This window comes from Centropristis striata, chromosome 13 (genome assembly GCF_030273125.1).
Source record: "Centropristis striata isolate RG_2023a ecotype Rhode Island chromosome 13, C.striata_1.0, whole genome shotgun sequence".
Lineage (NCBI taxonomy): Eukaryota > Metazoa > Chordata > Actinopteri > Perciformes > Serranidae > Centropristis > Centropristis striata.
Window position 1 is genome coordinate 15,758,080 of NC_081529.1, and position 23,099 is coordinate 15,781,178.

The 23,099-nt window shown below is 37.9% G+C and overlaps 1 protein-coding gene and 1 non-coding gene across 2 annotated transcripts in view; both read right to left on the reverse strand.

The window, feature by feature from the left end:
* Positions 1–23,099, reverse strand: part of kcnh6a (potassium voltage-gated channel, subfamily H (eag-related), member 6a) — a 41,843-nt gene that overhangs the window by 6,617 nt on the left and 12,127 nt on the right. Inside the window, exons 6-11 of the mRNA XM_059348830.1 lie at positions 21,778–21,980; positions 6,803–7,228; positions 5,188–5,605; positions 4,042–4,241; positions 1,974–2,226; positions 514–707 (exon numbers count right to left, since the gene is read on the reverse strand). Coding sequence (XP_059204813.1) covers positions 514–707; positions 1,974–2,226; positions 4,042–4,241; positions 5,188–5,605; positions 6,803–7,228; positions 21,778–21,980 — 1,694 coding nt within the window. The remainder of the gene's footprint in view (positions 1–513; positions 708–1,973; positions 2,227–4,041; positions 4,242–5,187; positions 5,606–6,802; positions 7,229–21,777; positions 21,981–23,099) is intronic.
* On the reverse strand, positions 2,627–2,698 carry trnac-gca (transfer RNA cysteine (anticodon GCA)). Its single transcript has one exon. It is a non-coding gene; the product is annotated as a tRNA-Cys (tRNA).

Below are 23,099 nucleotides of genomic sequence, written 5' to 3' on the forward strand. Positions count from 1 at the left end.
TCTCATACTTATAGCAAATGTGTTTATCCTCAGCTAAAAACTTGTCATTGAATAAAGTCTATTAACCCTTCTGTTATGTTTTTTTTTTTTCAGGCACAGCAATAACCTAAGGCATGTTTAATTATCCAAAAGTGTCAGAAACTAAAAAATCCCAATAAATATTGTTTATATTTCATCATTAACTCCATTACTAACCATTTTAATTAATATTTAGTGCAATGGTTTCCTTTACCTCTGACAGATCATGGTTCAATGAGGATAATTCACTCATTTTTCATTTAAAAAAATGCATGTTAAAACTTTTTTTATGTACATTGGAAAGCCCTACATATAAAATACAATAGTTTTACATGACATTGATTTTTAAAAAATGTTATTTTACATTTTTAATTTTTAATTTTTTTTATTTTTATTTTATTTTTAATCTTTGAAATGGGTCAATTTGACCCGCAACATAAGAGGAGGGTTAAGGTTGCGTGTCTGTGTGTAACATCGCCCTCTGGTGGCACTCACATCTCTCAGGTTGAAGGTGATCTCCAAGTTGTTCCAGAACATGTCGGCAAAGTCGGGATACATGTCCAGCACCTCCAGCAGGTCGTCTCTCTGGATCTTATGAAGGTCGCAGTAGGTCAAAGCCCTGACGTCAGCGCTGGATTTACCCGGCCTCCCGTACAGACTGATGGGCTCACCAAAGATATCGTTCTTTCCTACAGAAACAGTGAATCAATAGATGTTTGACCAAGTGAGCGAGTCGCAGCGAGGAACACATGTACACATGTCTAGTCACTATGCACCCCACGTCACGTACTGGCGCTACTTATTTAATCTATGTTATTTTTTAGATGTTACTGCTGCTGGGTTTTGTACACTCTGAAATGTTGAGTTAAAGTTAAAGTTATGAGTGAAAATAGTGAACCGACAACATTTTTGATGGACGAAAAAATAAAGAGTTTCATCGAAAATTTTCACATGCACACTAATATTCCACTTGAAAAAACAAATTTAACCAGCATATTTTGTTTGGATATTCCATATTATGCTTTATTCTGAATATTCTGGTTAAGACATCTGGAATATGGTAATATTATTCAGGTTTAGGATTCTTTCAGCATGTATAAAGCATGTTTGGAATATGCATCTCAACTTGGGTTTTTACTGAAACTCATGTTTGTTTAAAGTCACCTCTGTGCATTTCTCTAGTTGTTGTACACAAACCACATAGCCAACAGTTTGTAAGGCTGGGGCAAAGATGCATTTCTTCTCAGAATGATGCTTTTAAACATTATAAAGACTTGGATACGAACAGGCTTTTGGATACGCACAAAAATCGCAACGACAACTTTTGAAAGAAGTTGGTTGAAGGAATGAAACAGGGAGGCTGTTGAGCTGCATGTAAACAGGACTATTTATGGAATATTTATTTTCAATAGCCATGTAAACAGCTTTGTAGGAATATTGCCTTTTTTGGCATAAACTGCAAAAAAAAAACCCTGAATATTTTTTGCCTGTAAACGTAGTCAATGATCCTCAGCAGCACTGCTGCTCAAAACAAATTAATGATCCCCCCCAAACACAGCTGCAAAAGAAATGACCTATGCAGCCTGGATTTGGAGTGCAGGACCTATTGATGATCAATGCCACTGTGGAATGGAAGTGGAGCTGTGCCCAAGCACCTCTGGCACACAACACACAGCGAACACACACACTGTGTGCGGTGTAAAGTGCAGTGTCAGTTTTGGCATTGTGGTTAAAAGACATGAGAAGGTGGACAGATACAAAAAGTGGCAAATAAAATCCAAGCTGATTTTGGTTTAGTTGTATAAGGCATTAGTTATAATAACTGACATTTTATAAGTTAATTGATTTATTGATTATTTAAATGAGCAACTGATAATGATAATAAAGGCTGATTTGCAACCAAACTGCAAAAAAGGACAGAGACAGCAGGACCCCTGTTGTGGCTTGCAGCTCACCTAGTATGGCCACCACCACATCGTCCCTGAGGATCTCTATGGAGCCTCTGGAAATGAAGTAGAGAGCGGAGAGAATGTCCCCACAGTGGACCAGCGTGTCACCTGGTGGGGCGTGGGTGGTCTTGAACCGCATGGCCAGAGCCCGCAGGCAGCCTTTGTTGGCACCTCGGAAAGCTTTGCAGTTCTGGAGCAAGCTGCGGTTCAAATGGAGGCAGATGTCAGCCTGCAGACACTCCGGGAAACCCTTTAAAACCTGCAAGGCAACAGAGGGCATCTAGTGAGTCAACTGTAAAAAAAATTCTCAATCTTATTTTTTTAACATTTCCCTGTATCAATCTATCATGCAATCTAAAAACGGAAAATGCTGAACAAATCTGTAAGGTACATAATAAAGAAAACTGCGGGGTGAGAAAAAGAGAGCAGATTGTGTCAGATTGATTCAGGCAGGGCACAAAGGACAGCTGCTCCAAGTGATTATCTATTCTCACATTGAATTGGCAGGCGCTGATGCTGCTGCTGCTGCTCTCAGGCCGTGTCATGCTCCAGTGCTGCACAAACCGAAGCAGTGATATCTGTGACGCACATCATCACTAAATATGTAGTCTCCCAACGTTTCAGCCCCAGTGGGAACACTCATGTGTGTTTAAGTGAAAAGGGGGCACCCAGAGTTGAACTGGGGACCTCTTGATCTGCAGTCAAATGCTCTACCACTGAGCTATACCCCCTACTGTTGAACACAGAGCAAGTGATGCTTTATTTGATTTACACTGTAGCATGTATGATTCCCAATTCAGTTTCAAGTAGAGCGAAAAAAGCTGACTGTAATAAAAGTGTTTTTTCTGTAAGAAAATCCCCCTGCAGCACAACATTGAGAAAACCTGGATTTGAGTTAATTTGAGTATAAGGTTAAATCATAGGGGTCATTGCAGCAGCAAAGAACAACAATTTATGTAGGTCAAACACAAAAAAATCAGAGGTGATGCGGCAAAGATAGGCAAAAAAGACAACCAGAGGAAAGCAACTCAGCTAAAACATGCTCTTACAAGATATGTTTTGTAAGGCTGTGTATGTTTACAAACCACTTTAGTGCCCTTAATTATTTTAGGCATGTTCTTTCAATTAGATATTTTAATGGTATCTACTTTATTTTGATAATGAAAGGGTATTGGATTTTTTTCAACAAAAAACTCATAATGCCTGTGGTTAACAAAAGCTTAAGAGATTTTCATATTTTCTTCAACAACATAAAATACATGAAAAAAACACTCCTCAATTTCAAAGCTTTAATGTGTCTTTAAAAATATGCTTTTTAACAACTGGCTAAATGAGACTACAGAGGTTGTAGGAGACAGCTGGCTATTACATTTATGCCTCAAAAATCACAAAAGTTATGTTAATTTGTGAAGATGATCTTGCTGAACAAAAAGCATGTGTCAGAAACTTTTGATTGATCTCCAATAATCCAAAATCCAACCCAAAAACCCAATTGCATTTATCATCCATGCAGTACTCTATAAGTAGATGTCTGCACTTTATATGAATAGAGGTTTGATTAAGATTATAGAGAATTCTATGCAGAAATTAAACATGAATTGTAAGCTCTTCTCAATATTTGTTCTAGCCATTTATACAGTCTTTGGTTCCAGCGGAGTGGTCAGTACAGCAGTTGTGGTTTGGGATTATGCAGACAAAAAGATTACATGGGTTAGGGGGCACCCAGATTTAAACCGGGGACTTCTGGATCTGTAGTCAAATGCCCTTCCACTGAGCTATACCCCCTTACACTACTGTTTCCCACAGGTGTGAAAAAAATCCTCTGTCCTGCTGTGTTTCTTTAGCAAGTACTTTTGTGTCCTTTACAGTGTGGCTAATTATTTATTTGCCAATGAGAACCAAAACAGTAGTTTTCAATTGTATAGTATCAGCAACAACTCCATCTTTCTAACCTGTCTAATCATTCACTTTCCAACAGAAAAAGTCTTTCTAGCCAAACTCTTGCCAATGCACAACTATGTGTGTATGTGTGTGTGTGTGTGTGTGTGTGTGTGTGTGTGTGAATGCGACTCACAGCGTTCATGTCGATGCCATTGGTGTAGGACCAGGCATGTTGGAAGTACTCCTCCAGCCTCTGTCTCAGGCCTCCTGGGATCTGGTGGAAACGGATGAACTCTTTGACCCGCAGCATCTGGGTGTGGTAACGGGCCGTGCCTGAGTACAGTCTCTGAATGATGGCCGACACATTACCAAAGATACTGGCGTACATCAAAGCTGCACGGGACAAATGACAGAGATATGGCATGTTGAAGGAATTGATGATGCCAAGACTGGATAGATGTACAATACTCAAATAGTTGCATTACTTAAACTTACAGCATGCAACTGTGGCAATTAAACACATAGAGACAGAGAACCATTCACACCTACGGGCAATTTAGAGTCACCAATTAACCTGTTGAAGGATGAAATGTGAGCTATTGTTTCTTTCATTGATTTAACTTTTTTCTTCATCTACAACACCAGAATTGAATGTGTGATCAAATACAATTACAAAGAAGTTCGGAGGCTGTTTAGAACATAAATATAGTAGTATAGTATAGTATATATTTATTTAAAAAAGTTTATCAGTTTGAACATTACATATCTTTGTACAGTATTCAATTGAATGTAGGTAGCAAAGTAAGTAGTTTTATATTTTTCAAAGCATCCCAACTTTTATTATTTAAAAATGCTAATTATTTCTGTATGTTTCATCGCCTAGAGATAAGAAAATAGGGCTTTTAACTGGATGGTTGCCAGTTTGCATCCCAGGACTGACAGGTCAAAGACTGAAGTGCCCTTGAGCAAGGCACCCGACCCCGCCACTGCTTCCTGTGTGCAGAAATATGCCTCCCCACTGCTCCTAAGCATGGTGTATTCACTGGTGTGTAAAGGATGGGTTAAATGCAGAGGAAAAATCACTGCTTGCTGTTTCAATCTGTGTGCAAAACTTAATTAAAAGTTTAGTGTCACATTCTTTTCCACCATGAAAATGATTTATCTTGGGAAAACACAGAATGTTTGTATTCTATAGCATGAAAATGTTAGAAATAACATCTCTATCTGGATTGAAAACCATGTTGACTGAGGCTTTCCCACTGATTCTATCACACATTCACTTTTTAACCTGGAGATATTTTATTGGTTCTGATTTCAGACTCTCTCCCACTCTACTTACAGCCAATGAGCATAACACAGATGGAGAAGATCTTCTCTGGGTTGGTGTTGGGTGAGACGTTTCCGAAGCCCACGCTGGTCAGGCTGCTGAAGGTGAAGTATAGCGCTGTAACATACTTGTCCTTGATGGAGGGGCCCGAGGCCGCATCACTGTCATTGTACTGTTTCCCGATCTGGTCCGCCAGGTTGTCCAGCCAGCCGATCTTCATGCCTCCTATGCGGGCGGGACCCGTGCGCTCCACGTTGCCAATGGCGTACCAGATACACGCCAGCCAATGAGCGATGAGTGCAAAGGTGCACATGAGGAGGAAAAGAACTGCAGCTCCGTATTCTGAGTAACGGTCCAACTTCCTGGCCACTCGTACCAACCTCAGCAGTCTGGCTGTTTTCAGTAATCCAATCAGAGTGGTTGTCTGAGGCTAATGGAGAGAGAAGTGACTACATGTTAGTGATATTAGCAAGCCTTTGTGCCAGTGCTAAATAGGATAACAACAGTAACATTAATCACTGAAATTACTATTTACTTTATAACTGATTCTTTTGCTGCAGATATAAAGTGCATTGAGACTTAAAAGGGAGGGTTCTGTCATGCAAGGAACTGAATTAAAAAAACATAAAAGCACAGATCAAATTATTGGTCAAAATAAAGCCAAAACATGAAAGCATACAGTGCATAGACTGTATAAATGAAGCGGACATATCCACCATGACCTTGATTTTTTGGAAACAGACTCGGCTATATTAGGACAAGAGGGTGGAGCTGAATGAGAACATGAGGACATTATGCTCCTGGTTGTGACGTTGCTGCTAACAGAGCTTTTATAATTCAAGGTAAACCAAAGACAAGTTAATGACTGTGAAGTAAGAAATGTTCTAACAGACTTCTATGCAATTAAACAAGGTTATCTTACACCTGCATTCCCTTAATTCCCTTAAGTGCCCAGCAGGGGGCGACTCCACTGGTTGTGAAAAAAATAAGAAAATCTGATTGTATGGAAGTTTATGAGACATTTCCCCGACTTCTCACCTGATTGAGGTTATATTTGCTCAGTTAACATTACCTGTGGTCTCAATTGCTAGTTTTAAATGTTTTTCAAGCAAGCATGATGTTCATTTTGTAAATTATGGTCCCATTTAGAGCAAGATAGATAATAAGCTGCTAACACTTTCCCTTTCAGTGTGTTTTAATGCCTTGAAAGTTATTTGTAACATTCTGGTCACCTTAAAATATCTAGTTAATCGCTCGGATGAACTAAAACCAATGCTTTGAAATTGTTAATTTTTCCACCTTGCTAACCAAGCCAACATAGGTTGACCATACTGTTTGAATATGTCATCTCTGGCTCAAAAAAATAGGAGGGCAACAGTCAAAATGCCAAACTCAAGGCTTCAAAACAGTAGTCCACAAACCACTGGGTGCAGTCTAGGCATGCATCAATGTCCCAAACCAATACATCTTAAACACTATATCCACAGGACACAAATAATAACAATATTGTTTGACCTTTTGTCTGAAAAAGATAAATGTATCTTTGCTAACAACATTGGGAGGGATAAAATGTATGATGTTGATGTTGTGAGGCCACTGACATCCACCGTCTCCCCTTCTTTCTCACCTCTTCAGACCCAGAGCGGAATATAAGCAGATCAAAGGGGATGGCAGCCACAATGTCGATGAGGAACCAGCCCTTGAAGTAGTGCTGTGCGATGCGTCCCGGGTGACTGACCACCTCGTCGTTGTGGTTGACGTAGGTGGTCCTGAAGTTGATGAGGATGTCCACGATGAACATGACGTCCACCACCAGGTCCACCACGTTGAGTGGGTTGCAGGTATAGCCGCAGGTTCTCCTCCGCTCTTCCTCGACTTCGTTGAGAAGGAAGGCGGCCGAGTACGGAGTGAAGATGGCGGTGTAGATGACCAGCAGCAGGATGACCCAGTCCCACACCGCTTTGAAGGGGCTGTAGTGAAGGATGGTCCATTTGTGGATCCGTGGGGCCTGCAGCTTGTACTCTGGCAGCACATCAGCACCGAGAGACAACACCTGAGGAGAGATGGACAGGATGGTGAGGATGTTATTAATAATGGAGGTAAGACAGGAGGATCCATGACGAGTGAGATAGAGTGTACTTTGAGTTGAGTAAGTTACCTTATGAAGCAAAAATCATAATCTTACAGAGCCTCGAATAGATACATCACCTCATTATTATGCATGCTGCAAACAGCTGTGTTTAAAGTAAAGCAAAAACAAGCAGTATTAAACTGTTGCTTCAACAAAGCAACACGTTCATCGAGGCAGCAAAAACATCCTGATTAACTCCAGAATATTCACAAAATAACACAGATGTTTATTCAGACAGGGAAATGTGAAATGCACAAATTGGTGGCTGCTGTTGCTTGTTTTGGGCTTGACATTCTCTGACAAAGTGAATCTTGGTTTTCATGGTTTTAATGTATAATTTTGTCTGAGAGGTAAGTGACAGCTTTCTCAAAAAGATTCTCACCAAGTTTGGCAGCAGAAAATGTCACAGCCCTTTAATGCCAACAAGTGCGAAAATAGTCAGTTTCACAATTTGGACAGTTTTTAATGCAGCAAAAAGATCAGAAACAACTTCAGCCTTTAGCATAAACAATTGTCCAGTTGCATGAACAGGTAGACTACATCAAACAATATGTTAAAGTTGCAATGAAGAGTTTTCAGCTGGTTATGAAACAGGCTCAATACTGATGCCTCTAAATGACCTATTTAAACAAACAAGTGTGAGGATATTGGCTGTTTCTATGCAGTTATTCAGCCTGTACAGACCCAGGCCAACATATCTACACTTATTCAGTTTCTGCAACTGCCACTCCTGCATTGATTTGTCTACTTGCATTAACACGGACACAAAACAATTAATTAACAATGAACGACTCAGGAAAGCAATCTGTATCAAGATCCCACTGACCGGTAACACAATTAGAGCCTCTGTGTCCAGGTTCTCCTCCTGGTGTCGACCACTGCAGTAGAGGAGGAGGCTCCTCCAAACCCTCAGCAGCTCTACTTGCCTGCTGTGTAGCGGCCATCTCCGCTGCTGCATCATTTTCTGTTTGCAGCTCTGTGTAACTGCTGTTTTTAAAGGGCACACTGCAGCCTCACCTGCCTCTGTTGAACCATGCGATCCTAATTTTGTTGAGACCATGTGACCACTTCTACTAAAGTTCTAATCAATTGTGCACCAGACTAAGTGCTCACATGGATTGGAGCCATGCAGAGAGGTAGTTTTGGTTAATTCTGCAGGACTTTATGTTGCTAAAATGGTATCTAACAGTGCTTTGGACCCAGTCCTTTCTTTGTTCTCTGCAACATTTGGACAAACAAGAAACATAAAGTGGTGCTGAAAAATTGGGGAGATTTGAAACCAAAGTCTCTTGAGACTGATGCAGCCAAATGTTTTAAAATACCTAATTGTATTCGGCACCGTTGCCAGTAAATCCCCACAGCCTGGTGATTGTGAAGGCACTGACAGCAGAGAGCAGCTCGGTGAGCCCAGTGAGCCCAGTTCAACTCTAAGTCAAGTTTCTGCAGCTGAAGCAAGCAGCAACCTCCGGGTCTGAGCAGTGAGGCAAACCAGGAAGTGCCATAAGCTGCATTCTACCAAAAATTCCAACAGGGGGAGCTGACGAATGTCAGAAGCATTTGGATCCATTCATTTCAATACAAAATGAGAAACCTTCTCACTTGATTTATTACCTCAGAAATGTTTTTAGGACAACACTGTGGTCTCAATCGCTATTAAAAATATTCTTCAAGACAATATGATGTTAATAGTGTAAATAATGGCCCCATTTAGAAGAAAATAGAAGATAAAGAATCATATGATTTGGGTCGTGGCTACCTTTGATTGACAGGTGGCTAACAAGGCGAGCCATCATCACAATAGATAAAAAGCAATGCGCATCCACGGCAACGTGTCAATAAAGTTATACATAATGTTACATACATATAAAAAAAAAAAAGGACATTTACCGGTTTGGTCTCATAACTTTGACCCTTTCACACTGTATTTTCACTTGATGACAGTTTACATTTTGTTCATTTAAAATGTCTTGTTCAGCGTTTGGCTGGACTAATAAACACTCCAAGGAGTCGCTGTTCATTTTTCTGAGGTCAGTAACACACATTTTGTTTTTTGCTAGCCAAAATTTACATCCCAATTAATGCTCCAGTTAATACTAACATGGATTATTAGCAACTTCTCCCAGTCAGGTTGCCGGTGTAGAGAGGCGTGTAGTCAGTGTCGTCAGATCCTACTCGCTCCTCCAAAGTCCAAATATGTACAAACAAAAAGAAAGATGGCAACCAGCGTAATGCCGAACTAGATCCACAAGCCAACAGGTGACGTCACAGTCACTACATCCATTATTTATATACAGTCTATGAGCTGAAGTGGTAACACAGAAGAAGGTATGACCAAGGTTTGTCCCCTGGCTTTTTAGCTGCAAATGTTTCAGTAAGTTGTTGTGCTTGTCAGTGTCACTTTTCATGAACCGACCAATCACAGGGTGGATGGGGCGGGACATTAACAAGCTTGTGAGCTGCAGCCAGGAGAGGAACAGAATTATTTTTTGCTCCGATTTAACACCTGTCAATTGGAATATATATATGTTTTTTACGAATGGATTCCATATGATATCAATACCTGCTCTGTAGTCTTATAATTGAGTTTGCTACAGCCTCCAAAAGAAAAATTTGTCCATCACCTCAAAACTACAACATAAACTCATTGTTAAGCATAGAAGATGGTTGTTATTATTTAATACTTGGTTAACAAATGAGAAACTAAACACAAATGCAGAGGTTTTTTTTCTTGCACCAGGATTTAATCAAGATAAAAGCCTACAAACATTATAAATACTAGTATTGTTTATCTTAGTGCTATATTGTCCAACTGGAATCAAGTGGTATATAGTATACTGTTATATGAAATTATATGAATATATAAACATGAATATACTACTAAACAAAATGGATACTAATATATTAATTACATTACAATTTTTATTTAATTTTATTATATTATACTTATACATGGTTGCCCATAAAGTTGGAATTAAATATTTTTTACCTCTTTCCATGAAATGATTGTGACAATGTGATTTATTCTTGACAGATAAAGTGAATATCTTCTCAAAACTTTATGAATCAGTCTCTTCCAAACATATCACAATGAAAATGAATCCACAATTAACAGAGGATTGTGTCTGTGCTGAGTCTTATAATTATTATTTTATTTGTATTATATCATACTTATATTTATACTCAGACAGTGTTGCTGGAGTGGACAGACTTGAGCCGAAAAATTGTGAAATATGTGCTCTCTCTAGCCAGCCTTAACATGTTCCTTTACTCTATTTTACATCTATTTCACTAAAGTTATTGTGATAGATGTTGTTCGTGGGTTAAGTGTGTGGTGGTGTATCACGGGGTGGGGGTCAGGGTTGTGAGCTGATCAGAGTCAAATAGAACAAGTCCAGGGTCATTTTACAAATCAAGTGCATATCTTACAGACTACTAAACTACCCAAGTTAAAAATGCTCTTAGTGCATTGCTGTCCTGCCCTTTCCTCACAAACCCTCCAGTGGTTTGACCCCCATTTGTATTTTACTTTGCAAAATCATTGTCAACATCACAAAACAAGCTTGACTTGTATGACAAGTAACTGCAGTGCAAATAACTAAATTGACACAGGGACGATAAGTAAAGTCAAACATGGTTTGGCTCTTTGAAAAAAAAAAATTAAACTGTTTCTTTTCACTTTCTCAGCTTAGAGAAAAAGAGTGGTCAGACATACTCAAAGATAATTTCCTCTTAAGGAGAAATCACTACACAAAAAGTCACTAAATGTGTTCATGGCCATATTTGGTAAATAACAAAGGAGAAAGAAAAGGTTAGATCTCTACTCAGAATAACTAATGCTTGTGTAGCTTTCTATTATACCACAGGGCAGCAATAATGATGTCAGCTTCTGCTCCATAAATCTTTTTTTCTCTATAACTGATATACAGTTTTTTTACAGCATGAAACCTCACAGGATTGACTGAACACAACAGCTCTGGCTCTCCTTTGTGTGTCAGCAAGTGACCACAGTAGCTGAACAGATGTGAAAAGACAACACAGTAATGAGAGTGTAAACACATGAGCAAAAGTTCACTCATCCAAGAAATGCTAAGTTATTGACGTTGTGCACAGTTCTGTTTCATAATGACGAGCAGAGAGCAACCGCCACCGCCAGTTTGCACGCAACAGCTCTGTGTCGCTGTCCTGCCGTTATAATTAACAGAGTTCGAAGAGAGTTCACTGTTTACATTTTACATTTACATTACATTTTTACTTTCATATACATTGTATTGAAAGGGCAGTTAATGTGTAAAGAACAAGGGAAGCTTAAATACTGTGCAGGATAAAAAGCATGAAAGCCAACATGAACTATATGACATTTGCTACAGCTGAAGTACAGCTGAAGTACTTAATATGCACAATCATAAAACAGTTGCTTGTCTGTTTTGTATTAAAAAAAAACATTTATCCCCAATGCAAAGTGAAAAATCTTTCTTTCTTCTTGCAAACTTCAGCAAACATAAAAATGAAACGTTTCAGCCATGCATCTTCCTCCTCCTGTATTATTCCACCAATATAAACACAACACCTATTTTTCTACTGAAAACCACTTCAGTAAACCTAAAACAGGTGAAACTCAAATGCAAATGATTAAAAAAGCAAAGTAACCTGCAATATTCTGTGCAGAAAGTTTGCAAAATCAGTCTAAACAACACCTTGTCAGAGCAAGGTGACACATCAGCACGTCAGCTGATGAAGCACATGTTGCTCACCTGTGGAGCAGCAGAAGGTGAGCAGGAAGGGTGAGGCAGAGGATGAAGTGAAGACAGAGAGAGGGAAGAAGAGGTGGAAGGGGTACAACAAACAACCAGGAACGTGCAGCTGTGAAGAAAAGTAAATGGAGGGTTGGAGGAGGTCACCAGGGAGCTTGAGAGACCAAGTAAGGCTGAGGTACTCACAGGCTGCAGTTTATGCTTGAAGCTCATGCTGAAGCGCACCACGGGGTGATCAGCAGGAGACGACTAAGAGACTGCAAGAGAAAGAGAGAGAGGGAGGAAAACCCTCACCCTATCTGTCTGCTTCTCCCTCCCTCTCTCCTCTTTCTCCTCCCTCCCTGTAGCCCAGCCCTCACCACAAGATCCTCCTTCAAACATGAAAAAAATTATCCCGGCTCAATGAATGACAGCAGCCGTCTCCTCCTGGTGTTTAACAAGATATGACTGCTAAAAGTAGCTTTCCTTTAGCACTCTACTGTACATTCCTCCATGTTGATAGAAGCAGCCTGGAAATAATTCTGTGAATATTTATATCTGGATTTGCATGCTATGTGTTCCTACCACTACCATATTTTATTTAAAAAACCCTGTCCCCTAAAAATTACATTTCCATCAATTAACCTGTCCACTAATAAATGCTTGTTCTTAAAATACTAAAACAATTAATGAAAGATCAAAATAGTTGCCAATTAAATTCAACCAAATGACTAATGGTTGCAGCTCTAGTTCCCATACAACGAAAATTGGATGTTAAATGTTACGTTTTCAAGGATTTTCGGAAAACGTGTGTCAGCAAAGCAACCATCCAGGGTAGGATAGCTTACAAGGAGCTGTCTCTACGTCTAGTCAAACTCCTTCTGTTTGTCAGCATGTGCTAAAATTAGGTGCAATTTTTTTTATTGGTCCTCTTGTTTGAATTTGCTGAGTCTGCCAAACATGGGAGCAGCTGCAAAGTCATCAAAAAGTGATCACATGTAATAAGTTACATTACTTAACTGATTTACTGTTGAAGTTACCTTTCCAACACTGATTTTGACATAGGAAGATGTATTAAAATACAGGTTGTGCTGTTTCTGAGGTTTCTCAGACATTATAGGTATTTTCTAAAAAAGTAACACAAATATCTAATCAGCCAGTCACATGGCAGCAACTCAGTGCATTTCTGCATGTAGACATGGTGAAAACGAGCTGCTTTAGTTCAAAGCGAGCATCAGAATGAGGAAGAACGGTGATTTACGTGACCTTGAACGTGGCATAGTTTTTGGTGCCAAATGGGCTGCTCTGAGTATTTCACAAACTGCTGTTCTAACAACCATCTCTAGGGTTTACAGAGAATGGTCCAAAAAAGAGAAAATATCATGAGCGGCAGTTCTCTGGACTGAAATGCCTTGTTGATGCCAGAAGTCAGAGGAGAATGGTCAGACTGGTTTGAGATGATAGAAAGGCAAACAGTAACTCAAACAAACTTGTTACAACCAAGGTCTGCAGAAGAGCATCTCTGAACAGCAGCAGAAGCCATTTTATTAGGTACAACTTGCTAGCCAATAAAGTGTCCAGTAGTGTATTATTTGTTATGTATTATTTAACGTAAAATGTTTTTTTCTAAATATTGGACAGTTTTTCAAGCTTTTGTGAAGTCCCATAGCTGTATAATTAACTGATAGATTTAAAGAAACCAGAAACAACATAATTTTCAACCCCAAAGTGCCAAAAATAGTTTGAGAATGTTACAAAGCACATTTGAGGACAGTCATGTAACCTCCTGCAAACTCCTCAATTCAGTTAAGTCAATGAACTTGTCCACAATGGATAACTAGCTTGATAAATAATAAGAAAAATGTTCAGATCAAAATAGAAAATGGAAAATACCAAATCAACACACAAAGTTCTGCCCACAAAATTTGAAAATCAATTAAAAAAACTAACAAAGAGTTCTCCTCAATTGAAATTAATTCCTCTACAGTCTCGTGTTGTAATCTCATTTGACAGCAGGGGGCGCCACATAAACACAATCCTGCTTCCCACAAACACACTCACACTGGCAGTAGTTGCAGTGTGCTGGGTCTTTTCTACGCTACCAGTCTTTTACAAGCTACAGTCTGGTCAATCAGGCTGTGTGCTTCATGTTATGCAGACAAATCAATACGAGCAAAGATCAATCGCAGCCTTCATTTCCCTTTTTGTCAGGTGCCAATCGAAATCCAATTATAATAGCGGGATAATGAAGAGTTTTATTGTATAACGGCATGTTACAAAAAGTGAAGACATGAAATCATCTTCTCATACATTTAGTTGCATGTAAACAACATGATAATTCTTTAATAAACTGGTGGGTATTGATCACTGCTGCAGTTTGTTTGTGCGTGACAGCAGCAACGATTACTGTGACCCAAAACCTGACCTTCACATTCGTCTGTGACCCCACCACCATGATACCGCTGTGCGTCGAGCTGTTTTAACAGGAGGAAAAACTCAAACTGGCACAAGCATGAAGACGGCTAGAGAGGACTGCAGTTGGAGGTTTGACAGATGCACAGAGGATGCCCGCTGCCCTCCACTTCCATTAGCTCCAGAGGCCAAGGTCACACTGGCATCAGCATCAAGCCACAGAGTGCCGCTCAATAGCCTCACAGCCGTCGCCCCTTTTTACTGGCTTTCATAACTACATCTCACCAGAACCTCTCCACGCTCCCATAGACAGCATCACGGACAGTCATCACGGACACACACACACCCACACTTAATCTCCACATACATCCTCACACACCCAGCAGCGGCTCTCTGTGCTGCTTTCTATACTGACATTACGTACAGCAGACACACGTCACTGCCCTACAAAGCCAAAGTGCAGCAACTACGAAAATCAATAATAACACGAGTTATGCACCGTTTGGGGCCTTAAAGTCTGAAGGTTAGGATTGATTTGGTTAGAAATTATATCACTGCAGGCCAGTAAACCAAATCCTATCAACTACTAATCATAGAAACACAGAATACTTCAGGCTGTGGATAACACACACAAAGTGATATCCTATGTGGCACCAAGAATAAATAAAAAGTGTATTAGTGCTTTAAAAATGTGTATAGTTGTGTTTGTTTTGTCCTCAAATTCTTTATTTTTGCAGTTTAATTTAGTAGCTTTCATTGTTTCATTGTATCTGTTTTATTTGTTTGAAACATACTTTTTATTCTGTATTATTGTTTTTTGTTGTAAAGATATTTTACGTTAATTTATTTTTGAATTTTTAAAAATTTGTTTATTTATTTATTTTAAAATTTTACTCTGAAGTATTCTATTTGAATAAATATATTATTATTTTCTCAATTTGATAGTTGTTTCTGAAAAATTATTTCACTGCATGTTGTTCTATGTATGATTGCATCTGTGCCAAATAAACGTCAATTAAATTATTTTGATTTGATTTAGTACCAAGAAATAATATCACAAAATTAGGGAGATTCATAAATTGCCACCAGATAGTTGACTTAACCAATAAGTTATGAAAAATGAAAAAAGCTACTGAAACCAGTAATATTTATTTAATTTATTTTTGTAATTTTTTCAATTTAATTTTACGCAATTCTTTTTTTGTACAAACTTTTTATTGTGTTTTATTGTTTTATATTGTAAAGTTATTTTACGTTAATTCATTTTTTAAAAATGTATTTCTAATTTATTTCTGATTTTTTTTATTTTACTTATAAGTATTCTATTCTATTACAGATATATCTCAATAACTTAGAATATGATGGAAAAGTCAATTTCCAGTAATTCAAGTCAGACAGCCCCAACCAAGTATTGAGTCATATAGATGGACAAACTTTTCAGAGGCCAACATTTCCATATTAAACATACTTTTTAAAATTGGTCTTTTGTAATATTAAATTTTTTTGAGACACTGAATTTTAGGTCTTCATTAATTGTAAGCCATAATCATTGTAATTAGGAGAAATTAAATAAATTAAGACATGGAATGTTTCATTCTGTGTGTAATGGATCTATATAATGTGTTATTACCACTTTTTGAATTGAATTATTGACATAAATAAACTTTTCTATGATATTCTAATTTATTGAGATGCACCTGTATATATAATCTAATTTCTAGATGTGAAAGTTGCTTAGTTGTTGTAAGCACTTTGTAACATGTGTTTTGAAAAGTGCAAAAGTGCTCTATAAATAAAAATTATTATTATTATTATTATCCATCCATCCATTATCGTTAACCGCTTATCCGCATTCAGGTCGTGGGGGGCTGGAGCCGATCCCAGCTGACACCCTGGACAGGTCGCCAGACTATCGCCGGGCTGACACTTAGAGACAGACAATCACGCTCTCATTCACACCTACGGGCAATTTAGAGTCACCAATTAAACCTAAGTGCATGTTTTTGGACTGTGGGAGGAAGCCGGAGTACCTGGTGAGAACCCACGCTGACACGGGGATTATTATTATTATTATTATTATTTCTGGAGCTGGCTTAAAAGGAATTTCACTGGACGTTATACTGTGGATGATTCTGTATGTGTCAAATAAACGTCAAATAAGTTATTTGATTTAGTACCAGGAAATGATATCACAAAATGAGAGATGAGATCAAAGATCACAGACCAGATAGATCATTTAACCATTACAAAAAACATTAGGAAACTACTGAAACAAGCTGATTTGCACTGGAAACAATCAACACTCTCTCACCTTCAGGTTTTAAAAGACACAACTCTGGGCAACATTAAAGATTAGCGTTAAACTACTATTGTCAACAGTAGACATACCAGAGACAGATATCTGAAATAACTGCTCTATTCCCTCCAACAGAAACTGAAAGATTACGACGAAGCTTACTGACACTCCGCTTCACTGCCACGCTAACAAAGAGGAACACTCTTCATCCAAACTGTGTACGTGACGTCAGCGGAGTCGAGATAACAAGTTAAGTGTTCTGCCAGGCATTTCAGGAGGCCTTCTGTTCGTCCTGTCAGTTTTTCCAGGGCCACAGAAGCCATGTTGCTTCCGCATTGTGCAGCCGGCTGTCGATATCGCTCTCCCCCCCTGGTGTGAAGAAGTGAGATCTCACCACCACCAAGGCAGCAGCAGTTACATAGTATTGCACAAATAGCATGAGAATTCAGGACACATTAATAATAAATAGACGTGCTATCAGAAGCTATGCAAGTACAATGCCTGTCGCTGATGGGGTGGTGTATTAAATGTTCTTTAAAATGTTTTTTTTTTGTTAACGCACATACTTAAAGAAAGAGAAAACCTCAAAAAACCAACAAGACTAAAGCGGAAAGTACTTAGATGACTCAAACCTCCACCTTCTTTTTCTCGAACTTCATCAGAATATGATTGTTCAACCAATACGGGACTTCTGAGACTGATGCCGATTCTAATGTTAGACGGGGAAAATTAATCGATAACCAATATGGTGGCCGATATAGGAAAATAGACCTTTTTTATGTGGATTGTGCAGTGAATTTTTTTTACCTTTTCTGCAAATGCACCCAGAGGGCTACTTTCTAAAACTTTCTAAAATAATATTTAACATTTTTACACGTGATGTAAACAATATTTTACATCGTCAGCCAGTTCTATAAATGATAACTGAAACAAATAAAGAATAAATAGAAGTAAAATAAATAGCTAAATTAACTGTTAATTACTGTTCAGTTTCAGTGAATTGCTGAATATTAATTTGAAAAATAATTTTCTGCATTATATATTGTGTAAAAGAAGTTTTTATAACGGCACATATTGGAGTATATACATCGATACTGATTTGCCTTTGATAGGCCAAAATGGGCCCATAATATCAATCTATATATCTGTCGGGCTCTATAACTTTTTAGTCAATCATGGTGAATGTCTGATAGTGAAAATTTATTCTACATAAAAAGACCTCTTCTCTGCACTTAATAATTTCAACTGATCGAGGTATTTGGCTACAGGCAGACTCTATTCTTAATCTACAGTTTAAGCTACCTTATAAAAATATGATTTAATTGAATTTATTAGAATCCACGTTAGCTGTAGCTGAAGCAGTGGCTATTCTTGTTCCTGGTGTCCACAAAAAACAAAACATTTGATATATGATGAGCACAAAAACAGTCCTATCTCAACAGAATATAGGACCTAGCTCCAGTTAGTGGAAACTGAAAACAAAGGACTTCTAAGGAGACATAAATTCTTTTGAGGGGTTTTTATCTACACATCCTGCAGTAAAGTGATTTTTTCACCATATACTACATCACTTGTTCATCAGTTTTCCTCCTCTTCCTCTGTAAGCAGTTTTTTAGCTATCCTGCTACATGACAAACCAGACAAACCAAACGAACAGATAAAGCAGCCTCTATGGCTCAGGCTGGATGGAAAGAGAGTCAACTGACTGCTGTGGAAGCTCCTCAGATGAACTGGGTTAATGTGATGCACTTAGAGAGCCACAGTGCCCGACTTCCAGCTCAATCCTGCACCAAACAAACTGCTTCATAATGTAAATACATTTATTAACTCAAGATATGATGATATCGAGATGCAACTAGTTTCTAGGGACGACTTTTTATCCACTAAAATATGTGTGGTAAATACATGGTTGCCCATATAGTTGGAATAAAATATTTTTTTTACCTCTTTCCATGGTATGATTGTGACAATGTGAAATATTCTTGACAGATAAATTGTATATCTTTTCAAAACTTTATTAATCAATCTCTTCCAAACATATCACAATGACAACAAAACCACAAATAACAGAGGTTTGTGTCTGAAAACAAAATTATTCCAACTTCATGGGCGACTGTGTATTTTGTTTGTTAGTACAAATAACAAACTTTGCACTTTGCAGATTCAGAGTAATATTCATAAATTGCCACCAGATTTAACCAATAAGTTATTTAAAAAAGCTACTGAAACCAATTGATTTAATTTAGTTAAGTTAATTTATTTAAAAAAAAATATATATATATTTTATGTATTTTTTTAAACAAACTTTTTTGTGTTTTTTTGTTTTATATTGTAAAGATATTATACGTTTTTAAAAAAAAAATGTATTTCTAATGTATTTATTTTTTTGAATTTTACTCTGAAGTATTCTATTCTATTATATATATTATATTTTCGAGATGTGATCGTTGTTTCTGGAGCTGGCTTAAAAGAAGTTTTACTGCATGTTATACTGTGGATGATTCTGTATGTGTCAAATAAACATCAAATAAATTAATATTTTTAGTACCGACAGAATATGAGCTCATAAAATGTGTTAACATGAATAATAAAGTCTCTAAAGTATGCTTCACCTCTTTACGACGCTAACTGAAGTTTTTTTTTAATTTTAGAAGATATTCTCAAAGTGCAGAGGAGTATTTTATGCTTCGACTGATCTTATTAAGCAACCTGCTGTTCGTTATTTAATTCTCTCATGACTATTCCTCACAATTATTTCACATTTTATAAGTATAAACTTTACTTGGAGTGCTTTTCTATTGTGTTCTTGCTCCACCGCTGTGTTGGAGGTAGCTGTGTGCCAGAATGTGCGTAGACACACCGTGTGGCGCGATGACAGGTGGCTGGTGACAGTGTTGTTCTGCTGGTGCCATAGATGTCACACCTCAGGTGAGATTATTCTTTCACACTTTCACCCTGCGACTGCAGAGCATCTCCAGTGAGCCAGAAGCAGTAAACATTTATAGACATCTTTGTCTGATCTATTTCTGTGCGGAGACAATGACTGGATGTGACAGCGCGGGGAGATCGACTACAGTAACAAGATGAACTTATCAAACAGGATGACAGCAGAAGTAACGTGATATGATAGATATTATTTATTTTCCCAGTGAGAAAAGTGACTAATCTTTACCTTCAGGAAAAACAGCTAGTGGAGGAAGTTATTGAGAAACTTTAATCCTACAATACAAGTAAAAGTAGACAGAAATCTACAAAGAAGTTATGGTAATTTCACCCAATAATTTTGAAGAAATGATCCTAAGAATATCTTTCTGTAAAACTAATGAAATAAAGGAAATTGCACTGAGGACAAGTGGAGTTATAGCACCTTATGGGCACAATTTGTTCTTTTATTAGGAAAAAAAGTCAAGTTGGGTTTATTGAGGTTTCATTTGGCTTTTCTTTTTTTTTGCTATTGTACTAAATCTAATCTTTAACACTCAATCTTTGGCCGCAGCCACATACATTATTAACTTTTCATCAATTTAAATATTGGTTCTTTTGATTAAAGTCGTCCAGTCTTTCAGCTCACAGACGCAGCAGCTATTACACTATTAAGGGTGTAACCATGAAGTAAAGACATGGGTAAAATAATATTAATTTTGAATTTATCAAAATGACTGCTTCAAATGAGTGCATAATGAAATATAATGTATTACATTCATAAATAAAAAATGTGTAAGCAACCAACAATAACAATGCCAAATTTAGGACCCTGTAGCTTTGACCACAGAATAATTGAACAAGAATAATGAGATTTATCTTCCTGTTTCACTGAGAAATGAATGTTATTATATGTAACTTTTCTGCATTAAAAATATCTAAAGATGGTTCGTCTCAAACTCAGTAATGATCTTGTTTCATTTGGTCGGCAGTCAGTGGCCTCATATTCTTTTTGTGCATGCAGCAGTTTGTTGTGTGCCAGAAAATGTCAAAAAATGACTTTTTATGCAGTTTTAAGACACATTTTTACAACAAACATTTTAGATCTTGGTCATTTTTACTATATATTTTAACCGGCTGAAGGATTTTAGTCATTAGATGTCTAAATCTTTAATTATCAGGGAAACAAGCTGAGCTTTTGTCAGTGTTTTCACCATTTTTAATTGCCTGGTCTGTTTGTTTTGGAAAGGAAAAACCTTTTCAGATAATTCAGCTTTTGGAAAAATCTCTGTAACGATTAGAGGTTCGGGGGAAAAAACGGTACAGCATAGTATTGCGATATTTTGCAATTCATGGCCGTCGAGTATAGCGACCCGATATCTGGCGAGCCATCAGTATTTTCGCCTTTTTTGTTTTATTTCCAGAGGCCGTAGCAGGCTCACTTTTAGTATAATATACTGGAGATACTGGTATCATATGAAACTAGAAGATCTAAGGAATCTATAGCACCATGTGCGTCAGGACATTGTGTCGGGAAGTTGACGAAATAACGCTGTAAAGTTCAGCTTTTTCATTCATTCAAAAATATTGAGAGCAGTGAAGCTTAAAGTTGAGAAGAGTTTGAGAAAATGCTACAGTTGTTATCGTCCATACATGTTTGATATCAGTTCAGTTCAGTTTGACTGAATACTTTGTTGGTCAGTCTGTGGGTTTGACTCTCATTGTGGAGAAATAAAAAGACTGAAGTGAGATGAACAGACTGAGAATTTTTTCTTATTCTGCAAAACAATTCTTGATTGAATTTGATTTTGTGGACCTAGTTAAACAGTGGAATCACAATATATTGTATCGCAATACTCACCATATCACAAAATGCTTAAAATTGCAATCATATCATTGATGACTCAAGTATCACGATAAAACCGTATTGTTCATTGTTCTGCTCATTCACACCTCTAGTAACGATGACCACTGAAGGAATCCTAACCAATAGAAGCAACTACAATGGTGGTGATCCCAGATCTCCCTAACTCTTTCTAGAGTAATAATTTTGATCGAGAGACCCCGAGCAGCAGAATATTATGTATTGTAATTTAAAGGACTCGTCCTACCTGAGTGACGTGAGTGACCTTCTCTGTGACATTCTGTGTCCGGTCTTTAATCTTGCTGGGTGCGATGATTTCGATCTCGGTGGGCGAAGGAGGTCTCATCCGGTCTGAGCTGAAGGTGAGAGTAACCTGAGGGATGCGGCCGATGGTCCGATGTCTCATCAGGTCCGAGTCGGACGTGGAGTTCAGAGCACTGGGCTTCAGATCTGCGGCAGAGAGAAGAAACATCTGCTGTTAAGACTCAAACGCAGATTAAGAACCATTTTGAATGGTGGTAAGAGAAAACAAAAACAGAAAACTAACACCTGAAAATGTATCTGAATGATGATATATTTTAAATTGCTGTGAGTGATGAGGAGACAGCTTCAAAACCAACATTTCAAATTTTTGTTTCATCTCTTCTCTGACATGGTTTTGACATCAGATGGTTTGCCACCACTAAACTTCATAATGATGTTTGAATTTATGAATTTACAAATCTAACATCTGTCATTAAAGGAATGTATAAAAATAAGACATGTCTTCAGATTAGTCTAAAAATCAGACTTTTACAGAGAAATTTGTAGCTTTGTGGAGTTCATCTCATCATTTTGGCTGGATTCTCCTACTTTCTTGGCTCCATGCTCAGAATTTCAAATAACTTCACCTCAATGCTGAAACAGTGCTGCTTTAAAAAAAAAGATGTAAAACTTTCATTAGCCCCCCACAATGTCTAAAATAATGCTTAAATATCAAATTAATTGAATGCTTCTACCTTGATCATGACACATGCGAAATGTGTTTGCAAAACCATAACAAATATATATTCCTGTTAGATTTTCAGGAACAAAAAGTCTTTGTTCATCCTCTATTTCTTGCCGTCAACATTGGGAATCAGGAGCGACTACTTTTCCCCTCAGACTCAAAGACTCAGATTGATGTACAGACACAGTGAAAATGAAAGAAAATGTGACAGACAGCGTGAGAGTCCAGAGTGTGATTGGAACCTGCACAAAAATCTAGTTTCATCTTAAAATACTTCCCCTCAGAGAACAGGGGGAGATATTTGCACAGCAATTTTACCACAAAGGGAACACACACATACACACACACACACACACACGCGCGCGCACACACACACACACACACACACACACACACACACTGTCACAGGGGGATTGATTAGTGTCTCTGCTGGAGGAACCATCAGACTGCACGTGCTCACAGCGACGCTCTCTGTGTTATGGATGTTGGAGATCTGTGATCTTTGATCTCTCTCTCTCTCTGTTTCCTTTCTTGTCTTGTCTGACAGAAACGTAAAGACTCTTTTTTATATATAATGCATA